Source organism: Mustela erminea, chromosome 8, assembly GCF_009829155.1.
Source record: "Mustela erminea isolate mMusErm1 chromosome 8, mMusErm1.Pri, whole genome shotgun sequence".
Lineage (NCBI taxonomy): Eukaryota > Metazoa > Chordata > Mammalia > Carnivora > Mustelidae > Mustela > Mustela erminea.
The window spans coordinates 66,250,684-66,274,306 of NC_045621.1; the positions used below are offsets into that span (position 1 = coordinate 66,250,684).

A 23,623-nucleotide genomic window follows, 5' to 3' on the forward strand; every position below is an offset into this window, starting at 1 on the left:
ACAGTTGCCAAGTTTACAGATATCTTCATGTTTATATTTTGGTTTGGCTGCTTTTAGATGACCTGAAATAAGGATAGCAAATAGATGCACTCTCTCCCCTATCCCAACTGATTAGTAGTGACTATGTGAAACTAATTCTCAGCCCTGGCCAAATGGTAAAATCATCCGGAGAACTTCTTAAAATTAACGCAATCCTACCCCAGGACAATTTCAGAATCTCTAGGATCTGGGTTTAGGCATATTTAAAATCTTCCCAGGTGATTTGAATATACAGCCCAGATTAAGAATCATTGATCTGGAGCAGTGTCTGTCAAACTTCAGCATGGATCCAGATCACCTTGAGGGCCTATTAAAAACCAGTTGCCAGAGGAGGTTTGTGGTCAAGATGGCGGAGAAGTAGCAGACTGAGACTATATCAGGTAGCAGGAGATCAGCTAGATAGCTTATCAATCCATTGCAAATACCTACAAATCCAACAAGAGACCAAAGAGAAGAACAGCAACAATTCTTTCTAAAAGGTAGGACCAGTGGAGAAGTGAATCCAAAGCCACGGGAAGATAGACCGCGCGGGGAGGGGCCAACTCCCGGCAAGCAGTGGAGCAATGGAGCACAAAATCAGGACTTTTAAAAGTCTGCTCCATTGAGGGATATCGCTCCAGAGGCTAAACTGGGGTGACGCCCATGTGGGGTCAGCGTGGCCCCAGGTCCCGTGGGGTCACAGAAGGATTGGGGATGTCTGAGTGTTGCAGAGCTCGCAGGTACTACAGCAAGGAAGCCAGCTACAGAGACAGAGCCGAGGAGTGAGCTCTCAGCTCAGGGTCACCTTGAACTGGTCACAGGCTGGGTGAGCTCGGAGCGCAGCCAGAGGCCAGGAACACTGGAGTGATTGAACGCTTGTCTCTGAGGGCGCACTGAGTGGGGCCCCGAGCTCTCGGCTCATGTGGGCTGGAGACTGGGAGGCCGCCATTTTCATTCCCGTCCAACGGAACTCTATGGAAAGCGTTCAGGGTACAAGAGCTCCTGAAAGCAAACCAGAGTGGATTACTTAGCCTGGCCCCTGGTAAGGGCAGTGCAATTCCGCCTGGGGCAAAGACACTGGAGAATCACTACAACAGGCCCCTCTTCCAGAAGATCAACAAGAAATCCAGCCAAGACCAAGTTAACATACAAAGGAGAACAGCAGAATTTCAGAGGAGGAGAAAGCAAAGCATGGAATTCATGGCTTTCTCCCCATGATTCCTTAGTCTTGCAGTTAATTTAATTTTTTTTAACTATATTTTTTTTCTTCTTCTAAATTTTTTTTAACTTTTACCCTTTCCTCTTTTAACGTTTTTTAACTAGTTTATCTTAACAATACCTTTCATTAAAAAAAAATCTTTTTTGAACCTTCATGATTGTAGTCATATTTTATCCTTCATTGTATCTAACTTTATTTTTTGTATACACATAGGGTTTTTTCTTCTAAAAAATCTGGGGTACAACTTCTTCTAATAGGTCAAAATATTCCCTAAATCTAGCTCTGGGTCTGTTCTAATCTCCAGCCTGAGAAAAATCTCTCCGCTTTCTTTTTCTTTATTCTCCCAACCAACTTACTTTATCAACTCCTTTTTTAGAAATTAAAAAAAAATTTTTTTTATCTTTATAGGCATATTCCATCCCTTCATTGTGTTTACCCTTATATATGTTTTTCATTCTTTAAAATTTTGGGAGGTAGTTTCTTCTAAGAGACCAAAATACTTCCAAAATTAAGTGGGTGACCCTGTTCTAGTCACCAGTCTAATATATATTTTTTCTTTTTTATATTTTTTAAATTTGTTTTCTTTTTTTTTTTTAATCTTTTTTTCTGAACTTCTTTTTATCCCCTTTCTCCCCCGCCCCCAATGATTTGGGGTCTCTTCTGATTTGGCTAAAGTGCATTTTCTTGGGGTCTTTGCCACCCTTTTAGTATTTTATTTGCTTCTTCATATATTCTTATCTGGACAAAATGACAAGGCTGAAAAACTCACCACAAAAAAATGAACAAGAGGTAATACCAAAGGCTAGGGACCTAATCAATACGGACATTGGTAATATGTCAGATCTAGAGTTCAGAATGATGATTCTCAAAGTTCTAGCCGGGCTCAAAAAAGGCTTGGAAGATATTAGAGAAACCCTCTCTGGAGAGATAAAAGCCCTTTCTGGAGAAATAAAAGAACTTAAATCTAACCAAGTTAAAATTTAAAAAGCTATTAATGAGGTGCAATTAAAAATGGAGGCTCTTACTGCTAGGATAAATGAGGCAGAAGGAAGAATTAATGATATAGAAGACCAAATGACAGAGAATAAAGAAGCTGAGCAAAAGAGAGACAGACAAATACTGGACCATGAGGGGAGAATTCGAGAGAGAAGTGACACCATAAGATGAAACAACATTAGAATAATTGGGATTCCAGAAGAAGAAGAAAGAGAGAGGGGAGCAGAAGGTATATTGGAGAGAATTATTGGAGAGAATTTCCATAATATGGCAAAGGGAACAAGCATCAAAATCCAGGAGGTGCAGAGAACCCCCCTCAAAATCAATAAGAATAGGTCCACACCACCTCACCTAATAGTAAAATTTACAAGTCTTAGCAACAAAGAGAAAATCCTGAAAGCAGCCCGGGAAAAGAAGTCTATAACATACAATGGTAAAAATATTAGATTGGCAGCAGACTTATCCACAGAGACCTGGCAGGCCAGAGAGAACTGGCATGATATATTCAGAGCACTAAACGAGAAAGCCAAGAATACTATATCCAGCTAGGCTATCATTGAAAATAGAAGGAGAGATAAAAAGCTTCCAGGACAAACAAAAACTGAAAGAATTTGCAAACACCAAACCAGTTTTATAGGAAATATTAAAAGGGGTCCTCTACGCGAAGAGAGACCCTAAAAGTAGTAGATCAGAAAGGAACAGACAATATACAGTAACAGTCACCTTACAGGCAATACAATGGCACTAAACTCATATCTCTCAATAGTTACCCTGAATGTAAATGGGCTAAATGCCCCAATCAAAAGACACACAGGGTATCAGAATGGATAAAAAAATAAAACCCATCAATATGCTGCCTACAAGAAACTCAATTTAGACCTGAAGACACCTCCAGATTTAAAGTGAGGAAATGGAAAACAATTTACCATGTTAATGGACATCAGAAGAAGGCTGGGGTGGCAATCCTTATATCAGATCAATTAGACTTTAAGCCAAAGACTATAAAAAGAGATGCGGAAGGACACTATATCATACTCAAAGGGTCTGTACAACAGGAAGATCTAACAATTTTAAATATCTATGCCCATAATATGGGAGCAGCCAACTATATAAACCAATTAATAACAAAATCAAAGAAACACATTGACAATAATACAATAATAGTAGGGGACTTTAACACTCCCATCACTGAAATGGACAGATCATCCAAGCAAAAGATAAACAAGGAAATAAAGGCCTTAAATGACACACTGGACCAAAGGGACATCACAGATATATTCAGAACATTTCATCCCAGAGCAACAGAATACACATTCTTCTCTAGTGCACATGGAACAATCTCCAGAATAGATCACATCCTGGGTCATAAATCAGGTCTCAACCAGTATCAAAAGATTGGGATCATTCCCTGCATATTTTCAGACCACAATGCTCTGAAGCTAGAACTCAGTCACAAGAGGAAATTTGGAACGAACCCAAATACATGGAGATTAAACAGCATCCTTCTAAAGAATGATGGGTCAACCAGGAAATTAAGGAAGAATTGAAAAAAATCATGGAAAGAGATGATAATGAAAACACAACTGTTCAAAATCTGTGGGACACAGCAAAGGCAGTCCTGAGAGAAAAATATATAGCGGTACAAGCCTTTCTCAAGAAACAAGAAAGGTCTCAAATACACAACCTAACCCTAGACCTAAAGGAGCTGGAGAAAGAACAACAAAGAAAGCCTAAACCCAGCAGGAGAAGAGAAATCATAAAGATCAGAGCAGAAATCAATGAAATAGAAACCAAAAAAACACAATAGAACAAATCAACGAAACTAGGAGCTGGTTCTTTGAAAGAATTAATAAGATTGATAAACCCCTGGCCAGACTTATCAAAAAGAAAAGAGAAAGGACCCAAATAAATAAAATCATGAATGAAAGAGGAGAGATCACAACCAACACCAAAGAAATACAAATAATTATAAGAACATATCATGAACAACTCTATGGCAACAAATTTGACAATCTGGAAGAAATGGATGCATTCCTGGAGACATATAAACTACCACAACTGAACCAGGAAGAAATAGAAAACCTGAACAGACCTATAACCAGTAAGGAGATTGAAACAGTCATCAAAAATCTCCAAACAAAAAAAGCCCAGGGCCAGACGGCTTCCCAGGGGAATTCTACCAAACATTTAAAGAGGAATTAATACCTGTTCTCCTGAAACTGTTCCAAAAAATAGAAATGGAAGGAAAACTTCCAAACTCATTTTATGAGGCCAGCATCACCTTGATCCCAAAACCAGACAAGAATCCCATCAAAAAAGAGAATTACAGACCAATATCCTTGATGAACACAGATGCAAAAATTCTCACCAAAATACTAGTCAATGGGATCCAACAGTACATTTAGAAGATTATTCACCACGACCAAGTGGGATTTATTCCAGGGCTGCAAGGTTGGTTCAACATCTGCAAATCAATCAATGTGATACAATACATTAATAAAAGAAAGAACAAGAACCATATGATATTCTCAATAGATGCTGAAAAAGCATTTGACAAAGTACAGCATCCCTTCCTGATCAAAACTCTTCAAAGTGTAGGGATAGAGGGCACATACCTCAATATCATCAAAGCCATCTATGAAAAACCCACCGCAAATAACATTCTCAATAGAGAAAAACTGAAAGCTTTTCCGCTAAGGTCAGGAACACGGCAGGGATGTCCATTATCATCACTGCTATTCAATGTAGTTCTAGAAGTCCTAGCCTCAGCAATCAGACAACAAAAAGAAATTAAAGGCATCCAAATTGGCAAAGAAGAAGTCAAACTATCACTCTTTGCAGATGATATGATACTATATGTGGAAAACACAAAAGACTCCACTCCAAAGCTGCTAGAACTTGTACAGGAATTCAGTAAAGTGTCAGGATATAAAATCAATGCACAGAAATCAGTGGCATTTCTCTACAACAACAAGACACAGGAAGGAGAAATTAAGGAGTCGATCCCATTTACAGTTGCACCCAAAACCATAAGATACCTAGGAATAAACCTAACCAAAGAGGCAAAGAATCTATACTCAGAAAACTATAAAGTACTCATGAAAGAAATTGAGGAAGACACAAAGAAATGGAAAAATGTTCCATGCTTCTGGATTGGAAGAATAAATATTGTGAAAGTGTCTATGCTACCTAAAGCAATCTACACATTTAATGCAATCCCTATCAAAATCCTATCCATTTTTTTCAAAGAAATGGAACAAATAATCCTAAAATTTATACAGAACCAGAAAAGACCTCGAATAGCCAAAGTTAGTGGCATCACAATTCCAGACTTCAAGCTCTATTACAAAGCTGTCACCATCAAGACAGTATGGTAGTGGCACAAAAACAGACACATAGATCAATGGAACAGAATAGAGAGCCCAGAAATAGACCCTCAACTCTATGGTTAACTAATCTTCCACAAAGCAGGAAAGAATGTCCAATGGAAAAAAGACAGTCTGTTCAACAAATGGTGTTGAGAAAATTGGACAGCCACATGCAGAAAAATGAAATTGGACCATTTCCTTATACCACACACGAAAACAGACTCAAAATGGATGAAGGACCTCAATGTGAGAAAGGAATCCATCAAAATCCTTGAGGAGAACACAGGCAGCAACCTCTTTGACCTCAGCCGCAGCAACTTCTTCCTGGGAACATCGCCAAAGGCAAGGGAAGCAAGGGAAAAAATGAGCTATTGGGATTTCATCAAGATCAAAAACTTTTGCACAGCAAAGGAAACGGTTAACAAAACCGAAAGACAACTGACAGAATGGGAGAAGATATTTGCAAACGACATATCAGTTAAAGGGCTAGTGTCCAGAATCTATAAAGAGCTTAGCAAACTCAATACCCAAAGAACAAATAATCCAATCAAGAAAAGGGCAGAGGACATAAACAGACATTTCTGCAAAGAAAACATCCAGATGGCCAACAGACACCTGAAAAAGTGCTCCACATCACTCGGCATCAGAGAAGTACAAATCAAAACCACAATGAGATACCACCTCACACCACCAGTCAGAATGGCCAAAATTAACAAGTCAGGAAATGACAGATGCTGGCGAGGATGTGGAGAAAGGGGAACCCTCCTATACTATTGGTGGGAATGCAAGCTGGTGCAGCCACTCTGGAAAACAGCATGGAGGTTCCTCAAAAAGTTGAAAATAGAGCTACCCTATGACCCAGCAATTACACTACTGGGTATTTACCGTAAAGATACAAATGTAGTGATCCAAAGGGGCACATGCACCCGAATGTTTATAGCAGCAATGTCCACAATAGCCAAACTATGGAAAAAACGTAGATGTCCATCAACAGATGAATGGATAAAGAAGATGTGGTATATATACACAATGGAATACTATGCAGCCATCAAAAAAAATGAAATCTTGCCATTTGCGACGACTTGGATGGAACTAGAGGGTATTATGCTTAGCAAAGTAAGTCAGTCGGAGAAAGACAACTATCATATGATCTCCCTGATGTGAGGAAGTCGAGATGCAACATGGGGGTTTTAGGGGGTAGGAAAAGAATAAATGAAACAAGATGGGATTGGGAGAGAGACAAACTGTAAGTGACTCCTAATCTCACAAAAGAAACTCAGGGTTGCTGGGGGAAAGAGGGCTAGGAGAGGGGGGTGGGGTTATGGACATTGGGGAGGTTATGTGCTGTGGTGAGCACTGTGAAGTGTGTAAACCTGGCAATTCACAGACCTGTACCCCTGGGGATAAAAATACATTACATGTTTATAAAAAAATTAAAAATTTTAATAAAATTAAAAAAAAAAAACAGGTTGCCAGCTACCACCACTGGACATTCTAATTCACTAGGTCTTGGGTGGGGCCCAAGAATGTGCATTTCTAACAAGTTTCTAAGTGATGTTGATGCTTCCTTTGTTGTCCTCATGAAGTCATGACCCTGTGGCACCTGCACCAGGGGAACCTCTGATGTAAAGCATGTTAAAAAGGAACTTGAGGGGCACCCAGGTGGCTCAGTCAGTTAAGTGTCTGTCTTCAGCTAAGGTCATGATTGGGGTCCTGATCCAGGTCTCTGTTCAGCGGGGATCCTGATTTTCCCTCCCCTCTGCCTGCCATTCCCCCTACTTATGTGCGCGTGCTCTCTCTCTCTGTCAAATAAGTAAATAAAATATTTAAAACAAAACAAAATAGAAGAAGAAGAAGGAGAAGGGATTTGAAGCTGGAGAGCCTGGGTGGCTCAGTTATTTGAGTATCCAACTCAGGATTTTGGTTCTGATCATGATCTCATGGGTTGTGAGATCAAGCCGCATGTCAAACCCACCCCCTCCCATGGGCTCTGCACTCAGTGGGGAGGCTGCTTGGGACTCTCTCTCTCTCTCTCTCTCTCTCTCCCTGTCTTTCCCCCTACTCAAGTAAGCTTACGCTCACTCAAATAAATACATAAATCTTTAAAAAAAAAAAAAAAAGGAACTTGAACCTGAATTAAGATTTAGTGGAAAAGAGGGGCATGATTGATTAGGTAGGGCTAGGCACCCATGGTCACAGAAAGGAGAAACTGTATTTGTTACTCCCATTCTTGAGAAATTTATCTGTGAATTGCCCTCCTTCACAGTGTAGAAATGGATGACTCCAGAAGTGATTCCCTAGTTAGTGTCCGTCCTATCCACATTGGGGCAGTCCATTCCCTGATGAACATTCTGCATCAGCACCAGCCCCGCCCTGCCTAGCTGGAACTGGAAACTGGCCTGCTGTCTAGCCCACTGCCATTCCAACTCCTACATACCACTGTGGCAGTTGAGCTCTCCCGGGGGCTTCTAATCTCTGTCCACCATCTCTATCTCTTGGAGAAAGGTAGCTTGTTTTCCCGTACCTATGAATTATTTTACCGAGTTTGCTGGCTGGGATCACAGAGCAGGTCAGTCTTGATGATGTGTGTAGACAAAGGCTGTAGAACAGCAAGAGGGCAGGGAGAGAGGTGCTGTGGAGTATGGATAGGCACTAAAGCCTAACCCTGCCTCTGAACCTAGCCATAGATCTCTAAGTTTTTTGTCTGTTTTCTTGTTTGTTTTCTGCCCATTCTGAGGGGCTCCCATAGATCATAAAAGAAGTCCACAAACAGAATTCAACAGTGGCCATGCAGAGACTTCAAGCAACTCTCCTGTTGTCACTGAGAAAAATCGGTGAGTCATTTCCATACTGTTCTTAGTCTTACACTTAGGTGCTCTGTGCCCAAGGACACTGAACAGAAGTATTTCTGACAATGTGTTATATTGAAGAGTTGGAGAGAGTAGAGCCAAAAAGTGTTTTTTATCAGATTCTCCCAGGTCAGAGGTCATTCCTCTGTGGGCAGAAAGTCTTCACTCTGCAGGGCAACCTGGACACAATCCTGCTTTTTGGGTTCTCTTCATAGTAAAGCAGGTGCTTGGCCTCATTCAGTTAAAGTGATTTTTCTCAACTGGGGACAGTTTTGCCCCTCTTTCCTCTGGGACATTTGGCAGTGTCTGGAGATATTTTTGTTGTCACAGCCTCAGGGGGAGGAGTTGTGCTGATGTCATCTGGTAAGCAGAGGCCAGGGGTACTGCTGAACATCCCACACTGCACACCACAGCCCCCTCACAACTAAGAATTGTCTAGCCCAAAGTAGTCCAAGGTGGGAAAACCTTGGGTTAAGATAAAGCAAAAAGGAGTATAATTGCCCGTTTACCCACAATTTCTAGTTAAATATAACTCAAAAAAAGTAGAGCATTATAGCTCATCTTCATGGTACACAGGACCTGCTCAGGGCTGCAGAGGACAATATCCGTGGCTAACTGTAGACTCAGGTCACTTTAAGTCAGCCCAGGCCAGGCCAGGACATCAAGCACAGGAGACTCAAGGAACACCCAGGCTTCCAGTTCTTCAGGGATATTTCCATAACCTACCTTTTCCCAGAAAATGTTTTTAGGTTCTGTCATATATGTCACCAGGAAGAGGATGCAAGTACAGGAAAGAGCAGACTGTGGCAAAGGGAAGGTCTAACTAGCATGAAGCTTGCCTTTCATATTTTCCTCTAAATCAGTTGTGGGGACTTTTTCATTAAAAATTTACACCAGGATTTGGAGAAAGAAGCAGATCATTAGAAACTTCTGTGCATTTTTTCACTTGGAAAAAGAAGTGGTTTTGATATGTAATTTTAAAAAATATTTCTTAGTTTTTTGAGATTTCTTATTAATATTTTTGAGACTTGACGAATTACATTATCAATACTTCTCTAGTGGTCTCAAGCTGTTGTTGAACTGCTCATAAAGTAGACTAGTTTCCCAATAAAACAGCTCACTCAAGGGCACTTGAGGAAATATTATAGGCCTGTCACCTCATACTAGAATAACAAAGTTTAGAATTTCTGATGCAGCAGGAAGACCATTGACCTTTGCAGATGGAAGACTTGGGTTCTGGTCCTAGTGCCATTTTCCAGCGCTTTGACCTTGGATGACTCAGTTACCCTGTTTGGTAAATGGCTCTGGCTCCAGCCCAAGCCTGACCCCGCTCAACCTCAGCTGGTGGCTGACTTTGTACAGTATCAGGGTAGTGCTGTGAGCAACTTCAACTTGGTTTCCTGAATCTCAGAATCTCTCTCTTCAGCTGTTCTTCCTTCCTTTGCTGTTATCAAAAGACTACGGGTCTTTTCCTTGAACAGGCTAACTAATGCCTTCATTTGTGGTCCTTTCCTCCAGGCCCTGGAGGACACACTTGCTTCCACAGCTTTCATTCTCTCCTGTCTCTTTTCCTTTTGCTTATACCTTTCCACATCCTACAAAAGAGGCTACTCTTAGCACTGGCCTCCCTCTTACTTTTACTATCAGACTTTCTTAGACTGATATCCAAGTCATCTACTTCATTCCCTCACCGACCCCTCCCTTTTTGATCCTAAAATCTGATCTGTGCCCTCCCCATGTTTCTACAACTGCTTTTGGGGATTTCAGCTCCCAGTGGCTAGAACCTCATCTTCATCAGACTCAACAGCATCCATTCCATGGGCCATGCTGGCTTCAGGTTGCCCTCTTCCTTGGGTGTCTGTGGACCTGAGGACTTCAAGCTCTTCCTCTAGGATACCCTGGTCTCTGTCTTCTCTGGCTCCATTCTCCTCCTCCACCCACCATTAAATGAGGCAGTTCTCCAGGTCCTTGACTTTCTTCTCTGCTCTTCACCTGGGTGATATCCTCTCTCACTGGTGTGTTCTGATATCAACTCTTAGCTCAGGGAGCATAGTTCTCTGGTCTCTGTTCTGAATCCCTTACTCCCATGCCCAACCCTGCTGACCATGTGTTTCTGACTTACACACCAGGGCCTTGGCAGAAAAGTCCCCAGCAAAGCACCTTTTGTGCCTGACTCTCCCACTGTGGTGAGTTGCACAGACACTCTCAGCGGACTAGCAGTCAGTTTCAAAAACTGGCAGTCAGTTTTTCTTTCTGGCACTCATTTTTGATCCCTGCCTCTCATGCATCTCCACCTCCAGTCATTTTCTTAGAGTCCTTCCCTGGTCCGGGCCTGCCATTATCTCATCCCCTCTGTCTCTTGTTTCTTGTCTTTATAGAGCAGCTTTTATTTCTGACACCTGATCAATTGTCCTTAAGCATATTCTGACTTTTCAAAGAACTTTAATGGCTTCCCATTTTAGACCAAAAGAGGTTCAGACTTCTCAGTGTGCCGTATCCAGCCTCTCTCTGTCTTGCTGGACTTTGTCTTCCAGACTCACCTCCACCTTGTCCCAATATGCACCCTGTGCGGTCAGACTTACTGTTTGACCAATGCATCTACCTCTGTTCTCTCTGCTCATGCCTTTCTGTTCAGCTCTTACCAATCTCATCAAGATACGTTGTCGTAGCCCTTTCCTCCATGATGACCTCAATGCTCATCAGTGCTCCTTGAACCTTTGTAGTCCATTTTAACAGAACTACTCAAAATCCTGGTTCGAGACAAAATAGTGAACTTTTATCAGAATGTAAATCAACCCATAGCTTTCCTCATCAAGAAAGTTTGCTATGTAAAAAATATCAGTTCAGCTAAATAATGTACTTGGTGATAAGTTGATTTACATTCTGGCACAAACTCCTTAGGATGTTGTGAGCAGTAATAGCTCACAGTCAGGGCTCTGGTGATAAACAGACCATGCTTTGGTTTATTGATCTCTGTCGCTTTTCACGTATTGCCTGGTGTTATGGTTGACTGTATGCTAGCAGGTCAACTTCTCAAAGGTGAGGGCTGAATCTTACTTCTCCCTGTTTCCAGTACATGCAGTAGGTACTCAGTAAGTCTCTTGACTGGACTTCCAACACCCCTCCTAAGGCTCAGATTTTTATGAAAGAAGTGTTCTTCTTGCTACACCGTTGGGTGGTGGCAGCAACAATAGGATACCGAATAACTCATCAGCTAGGACATGCCTGCCCCAGGGAGCTAGAAGTCTCATTTTGCCCTCTGTGCTTGCTGATCACCTGAATGCCCTGTGAATCAACCCAATAGTTGACAGGAAGGAAGCCAAGGGGAAGGAGATGCCAGGGGAAGGAATGGGCAGAGTAAGAAGAAAGCTAAATCATGCCAATGTTGATGTTCTTAGCAGCAATTAACAGACCCTCCAACCAGTATACTTAAGAATCCCTCAGGATAGAGTTCTAAACACAAAACTTCCAGTGCTGGTTCAGCTGCTCGGGGATGTCATTTAAGACATGGGCCCTCTTCATCTCTCGGCTACTTTCAGTGCATCAGCAGTGCTCCCACTTAGGGTCACAAGGTGGCTGAAGCAGCACTAAGCATTACCTCCTCACCGGGCAATGTCCAAAGAGGAAGGAAGGGCTGGATGAGAAGGAGGCTCTCTTCAGGAGTCTGTCTCTGTTTCCCAGAAGTCCCTAGGACACACTTGCATCTCACTGGCCAGCAATTGGCAGTTTGCCGGGGTGGCCCTGCCAGGGAGCTGCAGGGCAAGCTGGGAATGTGAGAATGGGCGTTTGCAGCTTTGTAAGAGAACATGCCAGAAGAGTCCTGGAGGGGTAGTGTAGGGAGCAGATAGGTACCAGGGAAAGATAAAGGGCAGGCAGAATCAGAGGGAAGAGTTCATAAGGAAGACCCAAACAAGACAAGAAATATTGCCAGGAATAAAAACAACATAATCATTCAGATTCACTCAACATTTTCTGTGAGTCCAGATCTTTTCCCACAGTGATCTCACGTGTTTCTCATTCTTGCCTTTCTGGTGGTATCACTGACTCCATGTTACTGATAAGTAAACCAAACAGGGAGGGCTAAGATGAGTAGGTCCCACATGCTGGTCCAGAGACCAGTGCTGAGTTGTACGTATCAGATTTACCTACTCCTGCCCTTAATCAGCTCGTCAGGAGGGTCACCCAGTGTCACACAGAGAATAAATGCAGATCTGGGTTTGAAATCAGAACTTCTCTCTCCATCACTAAAAACAACTAACATTTGACACATACTAACAAATTCCTGGGCACTGTACTAAGTGTTCTACATATATTACCTTATTTAATCCTCATGTAACTACCAGATGAAAGAGGTCCACTTTTTATAATTTCTGACATCAAGTTATTATGAGTCATTTGCTCTCTGGTGGCGGAGTCTGGAGAAGCCCTGCAGAAATGGCCCCTTGAAGGGGAAAGAAAAGAAGGAAGAACAGGTCCTCAGCCTTGGACTTCAGGTAGCTAACAGAGAAAATGAGTGTGGTATCTGCCACATCTTTGTGTCCTTCAGTGACACTTCTGTCCATGTCACCGATCTTTCTGACAAGGAAACCATCTGCCATGTGACTGGTGGGATGAAGGTGAAGGCTAACCCAGATGAGTCCTCTCCCTAGGCTGCCATGTTGGCTGCCCAGGGTGTAACCCAGAGGGTCACATCTCTGGGCATCACTGCCCTCCACATCAAACTCCAGGTCACAGGAGGAAACAGAACCCAAACCCCAGGACCCGAGGCCCAGTCAGCTCTCAGAGCCCTTGCTTGTTCAGGAGTGAAGGTCAGGTGGGTTGAGAATGTCAATCTCACCGCCCTACCCCATCCCCCCACAACACTTGCAGGAAGCGGGGTTGCCGTGGTCACTGTCTATGAACAGGATTCCTCAAATTAATGTTTTCTGTTAATCAGTTGCCTTTGTGGAAGCTTAAAAAAAACAACAACAACAACAACAAAAAAAAAAACAAGTAATTTGCCAGCGTGGCTTAGTCATGTGACAGAGTTAGGATTTGGATGCAGGCCTTCTGACTCCAGAGCTGACCCTTTTGAGATACTGTTACATTCTGCTGTCAATCTAGGTTCCAGGCTCCAAATGCTTAGCCCATGGCTTTTTCCTGCTCTGTGTTCTTTGTCACTGTCATTGTAACAAATTGTAAATCACAGCCAGCTAAGGAATAAACCCTGACTGGCATAAAACTGTCATCCTGTGATGGGTGGAAAAAATGCCAGCACTGAAGTCTGGGGACAAAGCCTCGTGGAGAAGATAGGTGCTCCCCTCTGTGTACAGTGGGGTGGGAGCTAATATGGCTAAGGAGAAGGCAACTCCAGGTTGAAAGTAGAAATCGGTGGCTAGGGTGTCACTCCTCCACCCCACTTCCTCCATGAGCCTGTAATTTTGTACAGCAAATGACAGAAAGGAAATAGTCTTTTATGTCCTGGGGCTTTGTTCCCCTGATGGTGATTCTCTATTTTAATGCTGATAAGTACAATAGTGAGGATTATGCTCCTTAATTTAATTTGGCCCACATATGGCAAAGCTCTCCCTAGGCTTTTATTTGACATTCTTTAGCACAGCCGGCCTGTTGTAGTATAAAAAGAAGCCCCTATCCTATAAGGGAGGCAGAAGATTGCTAATGCTGGCGCACGTGTTTCTGCCCAGCAGCTTGTAACACACCTCCGGAGAAGCTGCTTCGTGGGGGCTGCCTGAGTGAGGATTCAGACTCAGAGTGATGGGAATCGTCACGACTCAGGCAGCTCGAGCAGAGCTGGCACCTCGCGAGGGGAAAATGAGCACATATTTCTCCCGTGTGTCATCCTTGCAGCTCTGGGGCTTGGAGCCAATTGGGCTGACCTCAGAATCGATGAGCCAGAGGAACAGCCTCCCAGTCAGGGCCGACTGTGGGCCAGATTTTCATGTGGGCTGTGAAAGTACAGATTGCCACATCTCTTGACACACAGTCTGCGTGGGGGGTCATTGCAGAAATATGTGGCATCGCGAAGAAGATGAAACGAAACAACTTTTCTTACGTATCAGGAGGACCTTTCCTCTCCCACCCTTCAGTCCCCATGCTCTGTTTTCCTTCCACTTCCATTTCACCCCCTCAGGAGGCTAGTGCCCTCCAGCGAACTTTCTACTGCTGTGGCCAAGTCAATGCACTAAGGCATTAGAGGACCTTATGAGGACCCTGAAGGAGATAGGCAGTAGGCGTGGGAGCAGTGGTGGAGGTGGCGGCCTTCTTCGATGAAGCTCTGGTGATGTGAAAGATAGTCTGTGTGTTATCTCATCTGGGTGGAAAGCAGATGGGCCTTGGTGACAGTCCTGGTTTTAAACCTTAGTTCAGTGCCTTATAAGCTGTGAGTCACTGCGAAAATTCTTTCATCTTTCTGAACTTCAGTATGCTGGGCTGCAAAACGGCAATGAGTGTGGATTAGAGATGATCTATGTAAGAGAACTAGTGTAGTTCTAGACATACAATAAATGCTCAAGGGATGAAGACTAGCTGCTGTTGCTTGTGGTGGTGGAAGTGGTAGCAATAATGGCAGTAATGGTATTTAAAAGGTTACTGTAGGGGCACCTGGGTGCCTCAGTCGGTTAAGCATCTGCCTTTGGGTCAGGTCATGACCCCGGGGTCCTGGGATGGAGCCCCATGTTGGACTCCCTGATCAGCGGAAAGCCTGCTTCTCTCTCTCTCCCACTCGCCCTTCTTATATCCCCTCTCTAATATAAATAAATAAAATCTTCCAAAAATAAATAAAGGGTCACTGTAAAGCTAACCTGATATGAAGGGTCAAAACCCCTCTGGCTTTGGTCTAGGGCTTTAGATTAAAATAAACATTGAGAATTCCAACACTTTAGAAACTTTGAACAATGCTTGCTCTCTGCTTTAACTTGAGAGCCAAATTTTATTTTTTTGTATTCCTGGCTGTTTTCTCAGGGATAAATCTGAGGTTGACTTTGGGCCTGATTCACCCTTGCCAGTATGGCCAGGATTCCACTGGCACACCCTTAAATGATAACTTTCAGAGCTTACTCAATTATTAGGTTCTTCTCTGAGTTTCTTGATTTTTAAAATATTAATTGGTCACATTCATTTTCAAAACCTTTTTGAAGCCAGAAACCTTATCACCAGCTAAAGAAGCTGCAGGGAAAAAATCTGTTTTGAGTTATATTTTTCCTTGTGGATTTGCCTATGGCTGTACATAAATATTTATCTGAACTATTTCAACAAACCTTAAATCATCAGTGATCCTTATGCAAAGGAGACTTTTAGAAGGATTATGGATGTCAAGAATGTCAGCAGTCCAAGTTCTCTTTATAGGACCAGATTCCAAAGATTGGAGGCCTCCTTTAAAATATTTGGAGCTGTTTGGTGGTTTTCAATATGTCTTTTGTTTTCCTGTTTCTGTATATCTGTTCATGCTGTTCCCTCTGAACAGAATTTCCTTGATAGTTCCTTCTTTACCTGTTGCTATATTACCCACGTAGGTAGCACCTCCTGGAAGGCCTTGAAACAGATTAGAGCTAGGAGAAGAGCATTCCAGGAGGGAAAAAGTGGTCCAGAGGCAGGATGTCGGGATGCTCTGGGGGGGTGAGGGGTCCAGAGGGATGAAGGCTGAAAGGGACAGGGTGGGGGTGGGGTAATGCAGAGAATACTGTAACAGGCAGTAAGGCAGATGGGACCCAAGACGTGGGAGGCTTAAAAGATGCACAGAATATCAAATTTGGACCATGTTCTATAAGCTGAAAGATGTACACATACAGCCATTGGATAGAATGTGGTCTGCAGACATATTTTGTTTGGCCCAAACAATGCTTTTGAAAGTCTTAATTAGTTTCTAACATATAAAAATAGATTTCCTGGAACAATTCAGATTTCTGATGGCTTTTGAAAAATTGGGGTATCTAGCAGCAGCCTACCAGAACCGTGTAGAAGCTGTCTTTCATTGATACCTACTCATGGTCTGCTTAATTCATGGCCTGGCCCCACGAGCATCTAAGTCTGACTCCTGCCCAGTGTGTGCAGAGGCACCTTGCAGTCAGAGGAAGCAATTTAGGTCACAAGACTCTGCAGCCAGATTGCTTCTGTCTAGGCTCAGGTCTGTGTGTCCAGCTAGCTCCACGACCTTGAACAAGCTAGAGTGGATGTCTAGTCATGGCACCCATCTCCTATGGCTGTTGTGAGAATAAACTATACAGAATGTTTAGAAGACTACCTAGCATGTAGTAAATGCACAAAAACGTTAACTGCTATTACTACATTCTACATGAGATAATAAACTCCAGGGTTGAAACGGTCACTCACTTCTGAGTGATTCCACTAAATCTGGATCTAGAATCATGGGCCATCATAAGCATAAAGGTAATAGATGAATGAATATGTCCTCTTTGAGTTTTTATTTCTGTCGGAGCCAGAGGTAAACTTAATTAGTTTGACCTCAAGAAAAGCTTCTTGCTTATGTTGAGTTTGACTTGAATATAATAATTGATTTTTGATAAATTAGGGATCTGTCTTTCTCAGAAACCTAACAAAGCTAACAAAATAAATGAAAGGAAAGTTAATATTGTCTCATTTTCTATGATGGATCTAACTGCCTAACTCAAAATAAGATCCAGGTCTAGGAAGATGTTTAATTATGTGTTTTCTTTATGAAGCTCATTTATTGGCAGGTAACTGTCTATGGTTAATATGTTAATTTAGGGTTGATTCAGGGGCAGCTGGTTCACTCAGTTGGTTAAGTGTCTGCCTTCAACTCAGGTCATGATCCCGGGGTCCTGGGATTGAGTCCCAAGTTGGGCTCCCTGCTCAGCAGGGAGCCTATTTCTCCTTCTTCCCACCCCCCCCCCCCACTGGTGCTCTCTCTCAAATAAGTAAAAAAATAATGTTTTTTAAAAAATTAGGGTGGGTTGTTAGAAACCAGATGTAGTAAACTTAAGCAGAAATGATATTAGAACACATTTTTGACATAGGTTCTCTGACCACCCTCCCCACATACATGAGATTCACACTTCAAGGCAGTGTTTTGCACCTGATATATTAGACAAACATAAAGCATCTTCAGAAATGATTTGCGCAGTTTGGCATGAAAACCAGTGTTTGGTATGTTTACCATATCCTACGTATAGCTGAAGTTAAAACATGAACACATTTGCCATCAGCAAATGATGCTGTCAGCAAATGATGGCATGAGCTCTGCAGAGCTGACCTGCAAAGTTGGATTCGCTTTTTCTCTGGAAAACTTGAACATTTATAGAGAGCTTTGGTCCAATGACATGTAATTTTATTTGGATAAATATCATTTAAAACTGAATCATGTATTAAGGTTCTAAAATGTTACTCTTTAACTTTGTACTTTAAATGTCAAATAGGTCTTTATAAAAAATCAATTTCTCTCTCTCTCTCTCTCTCAAAATCTCTCTCTCCTTATACAGTTGATACCTACACCTCTAAAGTCCTGGCTTCTCACCTAAAGGACAATTTCAAGTAATGACAAAATCAGGCACATTCTTCTGACCATTTCATTACCCCTTGTTCCCATTCTACATTACCCATTTGTGAGTGTAGGAATTTCTAGAAATTCAGTATATCTCTGATATTTACTTTGCTTATATCCTAAACCATACCCTTATAATTCAGGCTCAGAATGAGTTTTTGGCAAAAACACCTTTTCATGTTGAACTTACTTTGAAATAAAGAAAAAAAACTTGAGAAAAGAAAACTTGCTCAAGTTGAAAATACTGTAGGAAACAAAATTTGTGTAAAAATGAATTCTGCATAAAAGTGTTTTATCAACAGTTAAGGAAACCTAGACCATAATCCTGCAGGTAGAAGGATTAACATTGTACATTTCCATAACCTTATTAATTTTATTTCATTTTCTTTTTCGGGTTGAAAGGAAAAAATAATCAGCGTTTCTGCTTCAAGTGTGTTTTGTGAATTCAGTGGCAGTTGGCTTCTACCTGTAGGGCGCAAATATTCCACTCTATTTCCCGTTAGCATTGCCCCCGTCACTTTAAACTAAGAAGAAACCTAAGCAAGTGTTCACCACAGAAGCTGTTGACAGTAGTAATGCCACACTTTTTCTGTGTGTATCTCAGTGACTTCTCAGACTTGTCTCCTCGATGAGTAGACAAAACAGAAGGAGGGATGAATTTTCTTCTTTTCATCTGAATGGTGTAGGTCAGGAAGACAGGAATAGAGAGAGCTTTGGTGAAACAGGGCTCTAGCGACTGCTCTGATTGGGAAATTAGATAATAAACAGACCCTGTTACCGAGATTCTAATGGCCTAAAATCAACACAGTCTGGAGACACAGGCAGGAATGGCCTTCCTCGCTCTGGCCCAGACCTTCCCCAGAGAGCTCTTTGTGTCAACAAGAACAGCCAGCGCTCCTGGCTGTCTCCCAGCACTCAGAGTGGGGCTATCATTTTTGTTTGCTTTGCAAATATCTTAATGGGAAGTGGTTCAACACCACCTATGGGTTAATCTGAGGGGTTCTGCTTGGCAGCTGTTAGCTCTGAGAACCACATGGCTGCTCTCGGGTGGAGGGAGTCAGGCTGACGGATAACTACCCAGCGCCAGGTTGAGGCATCTCCTTTGCTTATTGGATTTACAGACTGGCAGGAAGCACCTTGTTGTCTTTTATTTTTAGTTTGTTCGTCCTGGGAGCATAAGGATGTTATTCTCAGATCCAATTGTGTTTTTCCATCTCGGGCACGGCCATTGTCTCCATTCGTTTCACTCGCATGCTGCGTACTTCTTTCACCTAAGTGCATTTTCATAGGATGTGGAATTTAATATTAAAAGTGGTGGTGTGGTGGCGGTGGAGGGGATGGTCTTGTTGTAGGAAGAAGAATCTGGTATGTTAGCCTGCCAGGAGGGCAACACTACAGCCCTGTCTTCATGTGGGATCTAAAGACTTGAATGAACACAGCTTTCTTAAGAATCCCTGCTCTGCTGGTCCCTTTGCTTTCTCCTCTCTTCCTAAATTTGGCTTTCACTTGTCTTGACCCATGGGAATGCTTCCCTAGGTGACTAGGCCAACTCATGTTTTTCTGGATCTGTGTCAGTTGACATTGGCACAAATGAACTCTTTCTTTATGCTTTCCTCACTGGATTGCAGGCCGGGTTGGACGGTTGCCACAGGGCAGGTTAGGGAAGTTCCTAGACTGATGAAAGACTTGTAGACAGGTTCCAAATGCCCCATTTGTAAAAATGCAGAAAGTTTAGATGACTTATAAATGCTGGAACAAATGTCCAGCTACCCACAGTAACAGTGCAGACTTGCTTCTAAGACTATGTCCTTTCCTGAAGATTTCCACACTTTGTAGGGCTGCCTGGCACTTGAGAGGAAGGGCTCTCTACAGTCTACTAGACCTGCTTCTACTAAGGGAAAGATCTTGATGAACTTATTTTCTCCACTTCCTCATCTTTAAATAGAAGACAAAATGGTACAATGTCTACCTAACGAGGTCGAGAACGTTCAATGAGATAACATATATAAAGTATGTGGCGTCTCATCTGACACATAAAAAGCACTCAAATAGTAAAGAGGGAGTTATTATCACTCTCTCTGAAGCACTCACCTTTCTCTGTGTACTTTTTAGTGTTCTACATTCTTTTCTGGGCATTCATTTTGAAGCCTGTGATTCTTAACTCTTTAAAAATAAGCCAGTGCCAGGGTGTTTGGGTGTCTCAGTTGGTTAAGCGTCTGAATCTTGGTTTCAGTTTATGTCATGATGTCAGGGTTACAAGATCGAGCACCATGTCTGGCTCCATGCTCGGCATGGAGTGTGCATAAGATTCTCTTTCTGATCCTCCCTACCTCGCTCTCTCCTGCTCTAAAAAATAAATTAATTCATTAAGCCAATGCCAAATTGAGGACACTTTCAGTATCAAAGTAAATAATGATAATAAAAGACTATAATCTATTGAATAAATTAAGAATCCATTAATCCACACTGATAGAAAAAAAGGAAGGAAGGAAGGGAGAGAAAGGAGGAGGATGAAACAGAGTAACAGTGTAAGCTTTTCTTTGCAATAAAATGTGAAACAAGAAATGTAAAAGGAATGATGAAAACAGAAAATCATTGTTTGGCAATTACCAAAATAATCATTGTTTCAGACAAGAATCATCAGTGGGTGCTAAAACCAGTCGATGAAAGTTTAAGGAATAACAAGCTTTTCACATACTCCCTGAGGAAATCTCCATGAGATACTTAGCAATTACAGTAGGGTGGGGGGTGATCTGGTAGACAGTGCTTTAGCCGAATGGTGAAAGTTAGCATCGCCTAGAACTGGACAAATTAACAGCATGTGTCTCCTGATACAATGCACTGAGGAGAACACAACCTCACTCCTGTGGATTTCCTGACAAATGTACATAACCTGAATCTCATGGAGAAACAGCAGACAAACAAACAGACCTCTTCGAAAATTACTAACCTGTAGGCTTCCAAATGAAAGACAAAGGACGATGAGGAACCTGTTCCAGATGAAAGGAGACTAGAGAAACATGACAACTGATTACAGTGTATGGTCCAGAATTTTTCTTTTCTGTAAAGGGAGATGTTGTTGGGACAGCTGGGCAAAGTCTGAATGTTCTATACACTGGGTGATAGAATGTATTAATGTTAATTTCTTGATTTTTTGGTTACTGTACTATGGTCATATGTGACAGTGCCCTTGCTTTTAAGAAGCACGCACTGAAGTATTTAGGGATAAAAGAACATCAGATCCAACTGACTCTGAAATAGTTCAGAAAAAGTATGTATTTTTTTGTGTATATGAGATATCAGTATACATGTACCAAGAGAAAAGAGAGGAGAGAGGATATGGTAAATGTGTACATTGCTAATATTTGCAGAATCTGCTTGGGAATATACAAAATCCCTTCTGTTGTTCTTTCATCTTTACTATAAATATGAAGTTAAGTCAAAATAAAAAGTTAAAATTTTAAAAAATCAAGTCAGGGCTGCTACCTGCTCTTTGGCTGGGCACTTCATCAGCCACTTTCTCTTTAGATCCCACTTCCTCTCAATCCTGACCAAAATGTGTCTTCACGACAGCATTGCCCTGCATGCTGTCTGTCCTTGAGCTTCCCCACTGTGACACTGCTGACTGCCACACTCTTATTGAGGCTTTTTCACCTATTTTTTTTATTTTTATTTTTTAATTTATTTATTTGACAGAGAGAGAGAGAGAGAGAGGGATCACAAGCAGGCAGAGAGAGAGGAGGAAGCAGCCTCCCTGCGGAGCAGAGAGCCGGATGTGGGGCTCTATCCCAGGACCCTGGGATCATGACCTGAGCTGAAGGCAGAGGCTTAACCCACTGAGCCACCCAGGCGCCCCTTTTTTTTTTAATTCCCTGAACTGTTCCTCCGCACCCTCCTGCCCCCTCCCTCATCTGTCTTTGGGCCTATCATTAAGACCATGCTCATCATGCACTTTATTTCAGGATTTTTTGCTTCTCATTCTCTGAGCCGACCCTTGCTTCCAGAATTCAAAGAGGAAAACTGGGTTAAATATTCTCTTTGGGGAGTGTACTGGTGACGAGAGCATCAAGCAAAGGATGTGGATGTTAGACTTGTCTCTTCCTCTTCTTGAATTGAATAAGTCACGTCAGCCTTTCAGGCCTCAGTTATGCCACGTACAGCATGAAAACGTGTGAAGTTTCCTTTGTTTCCATGAGTCTGTGCCCTGGCCTAATTCAGTCTTCAAAGTGCTAGAACTGTAACTCAAAATTAACTCAACCCACAAGTCACCTTGTGACCCCACCCAAAGTAGAGACAGAGGTTCCAGAAAGGAAGCCACCCCAGATACCTGTCATTATCCTTCTCCCTTCTGTCAAGCCTGAAGTTTCCCCATTGAGGGACTTGTCTCTCAAAAGTACAGAATTATAAAGACTAATATAACACCTTGCTATGTGTGTGTTTCTAAATTCTGACCATACATATATCTCCCGATTCTTCTAAAATCCTTTTGTCTTATATTTACATTTCATTCTGCCTAAAAACACCTTCAGTTTGGCAAGAATTTTTATTCATATTTTCCTGATGAAGAAGGTACTGATTTGCCTGAGGTACTGATATGCCTAAGTTAGAGTTGCCATATTTAGCAAATAAAAATGCAGGATGTTCACTTAAATCTGAATTTTATATAAAATTTTTTTTAGTGTATGCCCCATGAAATATTTGAAAAAACTTATACCAAAAAAATTATTTGTTATATACTTAAAATTCAAAATAGACCATTAGGTGGGTGTGTTTTAGCACCAGCCCAAGTGCTCTGGAACTAATATGTCATGAATATGTACATGTATATTATAAATATATATCATAAAGTGTGTTGCTAAATATTACCAGTGTTTACAGTAGCCTTCTGGCCTCTACATGCTGTAACATGTAATCTTTTTAACCTATAGGAGCTTTCTCTTGAAAACATATCCAAAGACATCAATTCCTATTTATTTATTAAGGGCTTTATTCAGATATCATCTACTATAGCCATTCAATCTAAAATTGCAGACCCTGCCTCCAACGCTTCTTATGCCCCTTTCTTGCTTCAATTTTCTTTGGCATTTCTGTTTAATGTGCTGGCATATTTACTTCTTTCTTTCTTTCATTGTCTGCTTCCCCCACTTGAATGTAGGTTCTTAAGAGGATAGGAATCTTAGATTTCCTTGTTATTGCAGTAGCCCCAATAATAGCAAGAGACAAAGGTACTCAATAAATATTTGTGGAATGAATGAATGATGTCTGGGAGGTCATTGACGACCTCTTATTGCCCTTGTAATGTATGTTGTATTTATAACTATACAGAATCTTAAGAAGTATTTCCACCAAATTAGAATCTTGACTGTGATACAGTGTACATTATCTTAACGTTAATCCATGGATACAAGGTAAATAAAAGGTCAGCAGGTCAGGGATCAAGTTGTATCTCTAGATAGAGTTGGACTTAATTTAATCTACTCCCTGGCAAGTTTTCTAGAATTAAATATTAGTCACTCTAAGCAACATTTGATATCCCAAATATGATTGTGGGACTATCTGAAAGAGTCCAATTAAAAAAAAAAAAATAGGTGCTGGAGGCTGCTGATTTGAGTTTGGAACAGGATGTCTGGATGCCACCTGTGCAGATTATTCAATC

The 23,623-nt window shown here is 41.8% G+C and overlaps 1 protein-coding gene across 1 annotated transcript in view; it reads left to right on the forward strand.

Annotated features, from left to right (window-relative positions):
- Window positions 1–23,623, forward strand: part of MYO3B (myosin IIIB) — a 296,489-nt gene that overhangs the window by 174,543 nt on the left and 98,323 nt on the right. Inside the window, exon 22 of the mRNA XM_032354332.1 lies at window positions 8,351–8,435. Within this exon, the coding sequence (XP_032210223.1) occupies window positions 8,351–8,435 (85 nt within the window). The remainder of the gene's footprint in view (window positions 1–8,350; window positions 8,436–23,623) is intronic.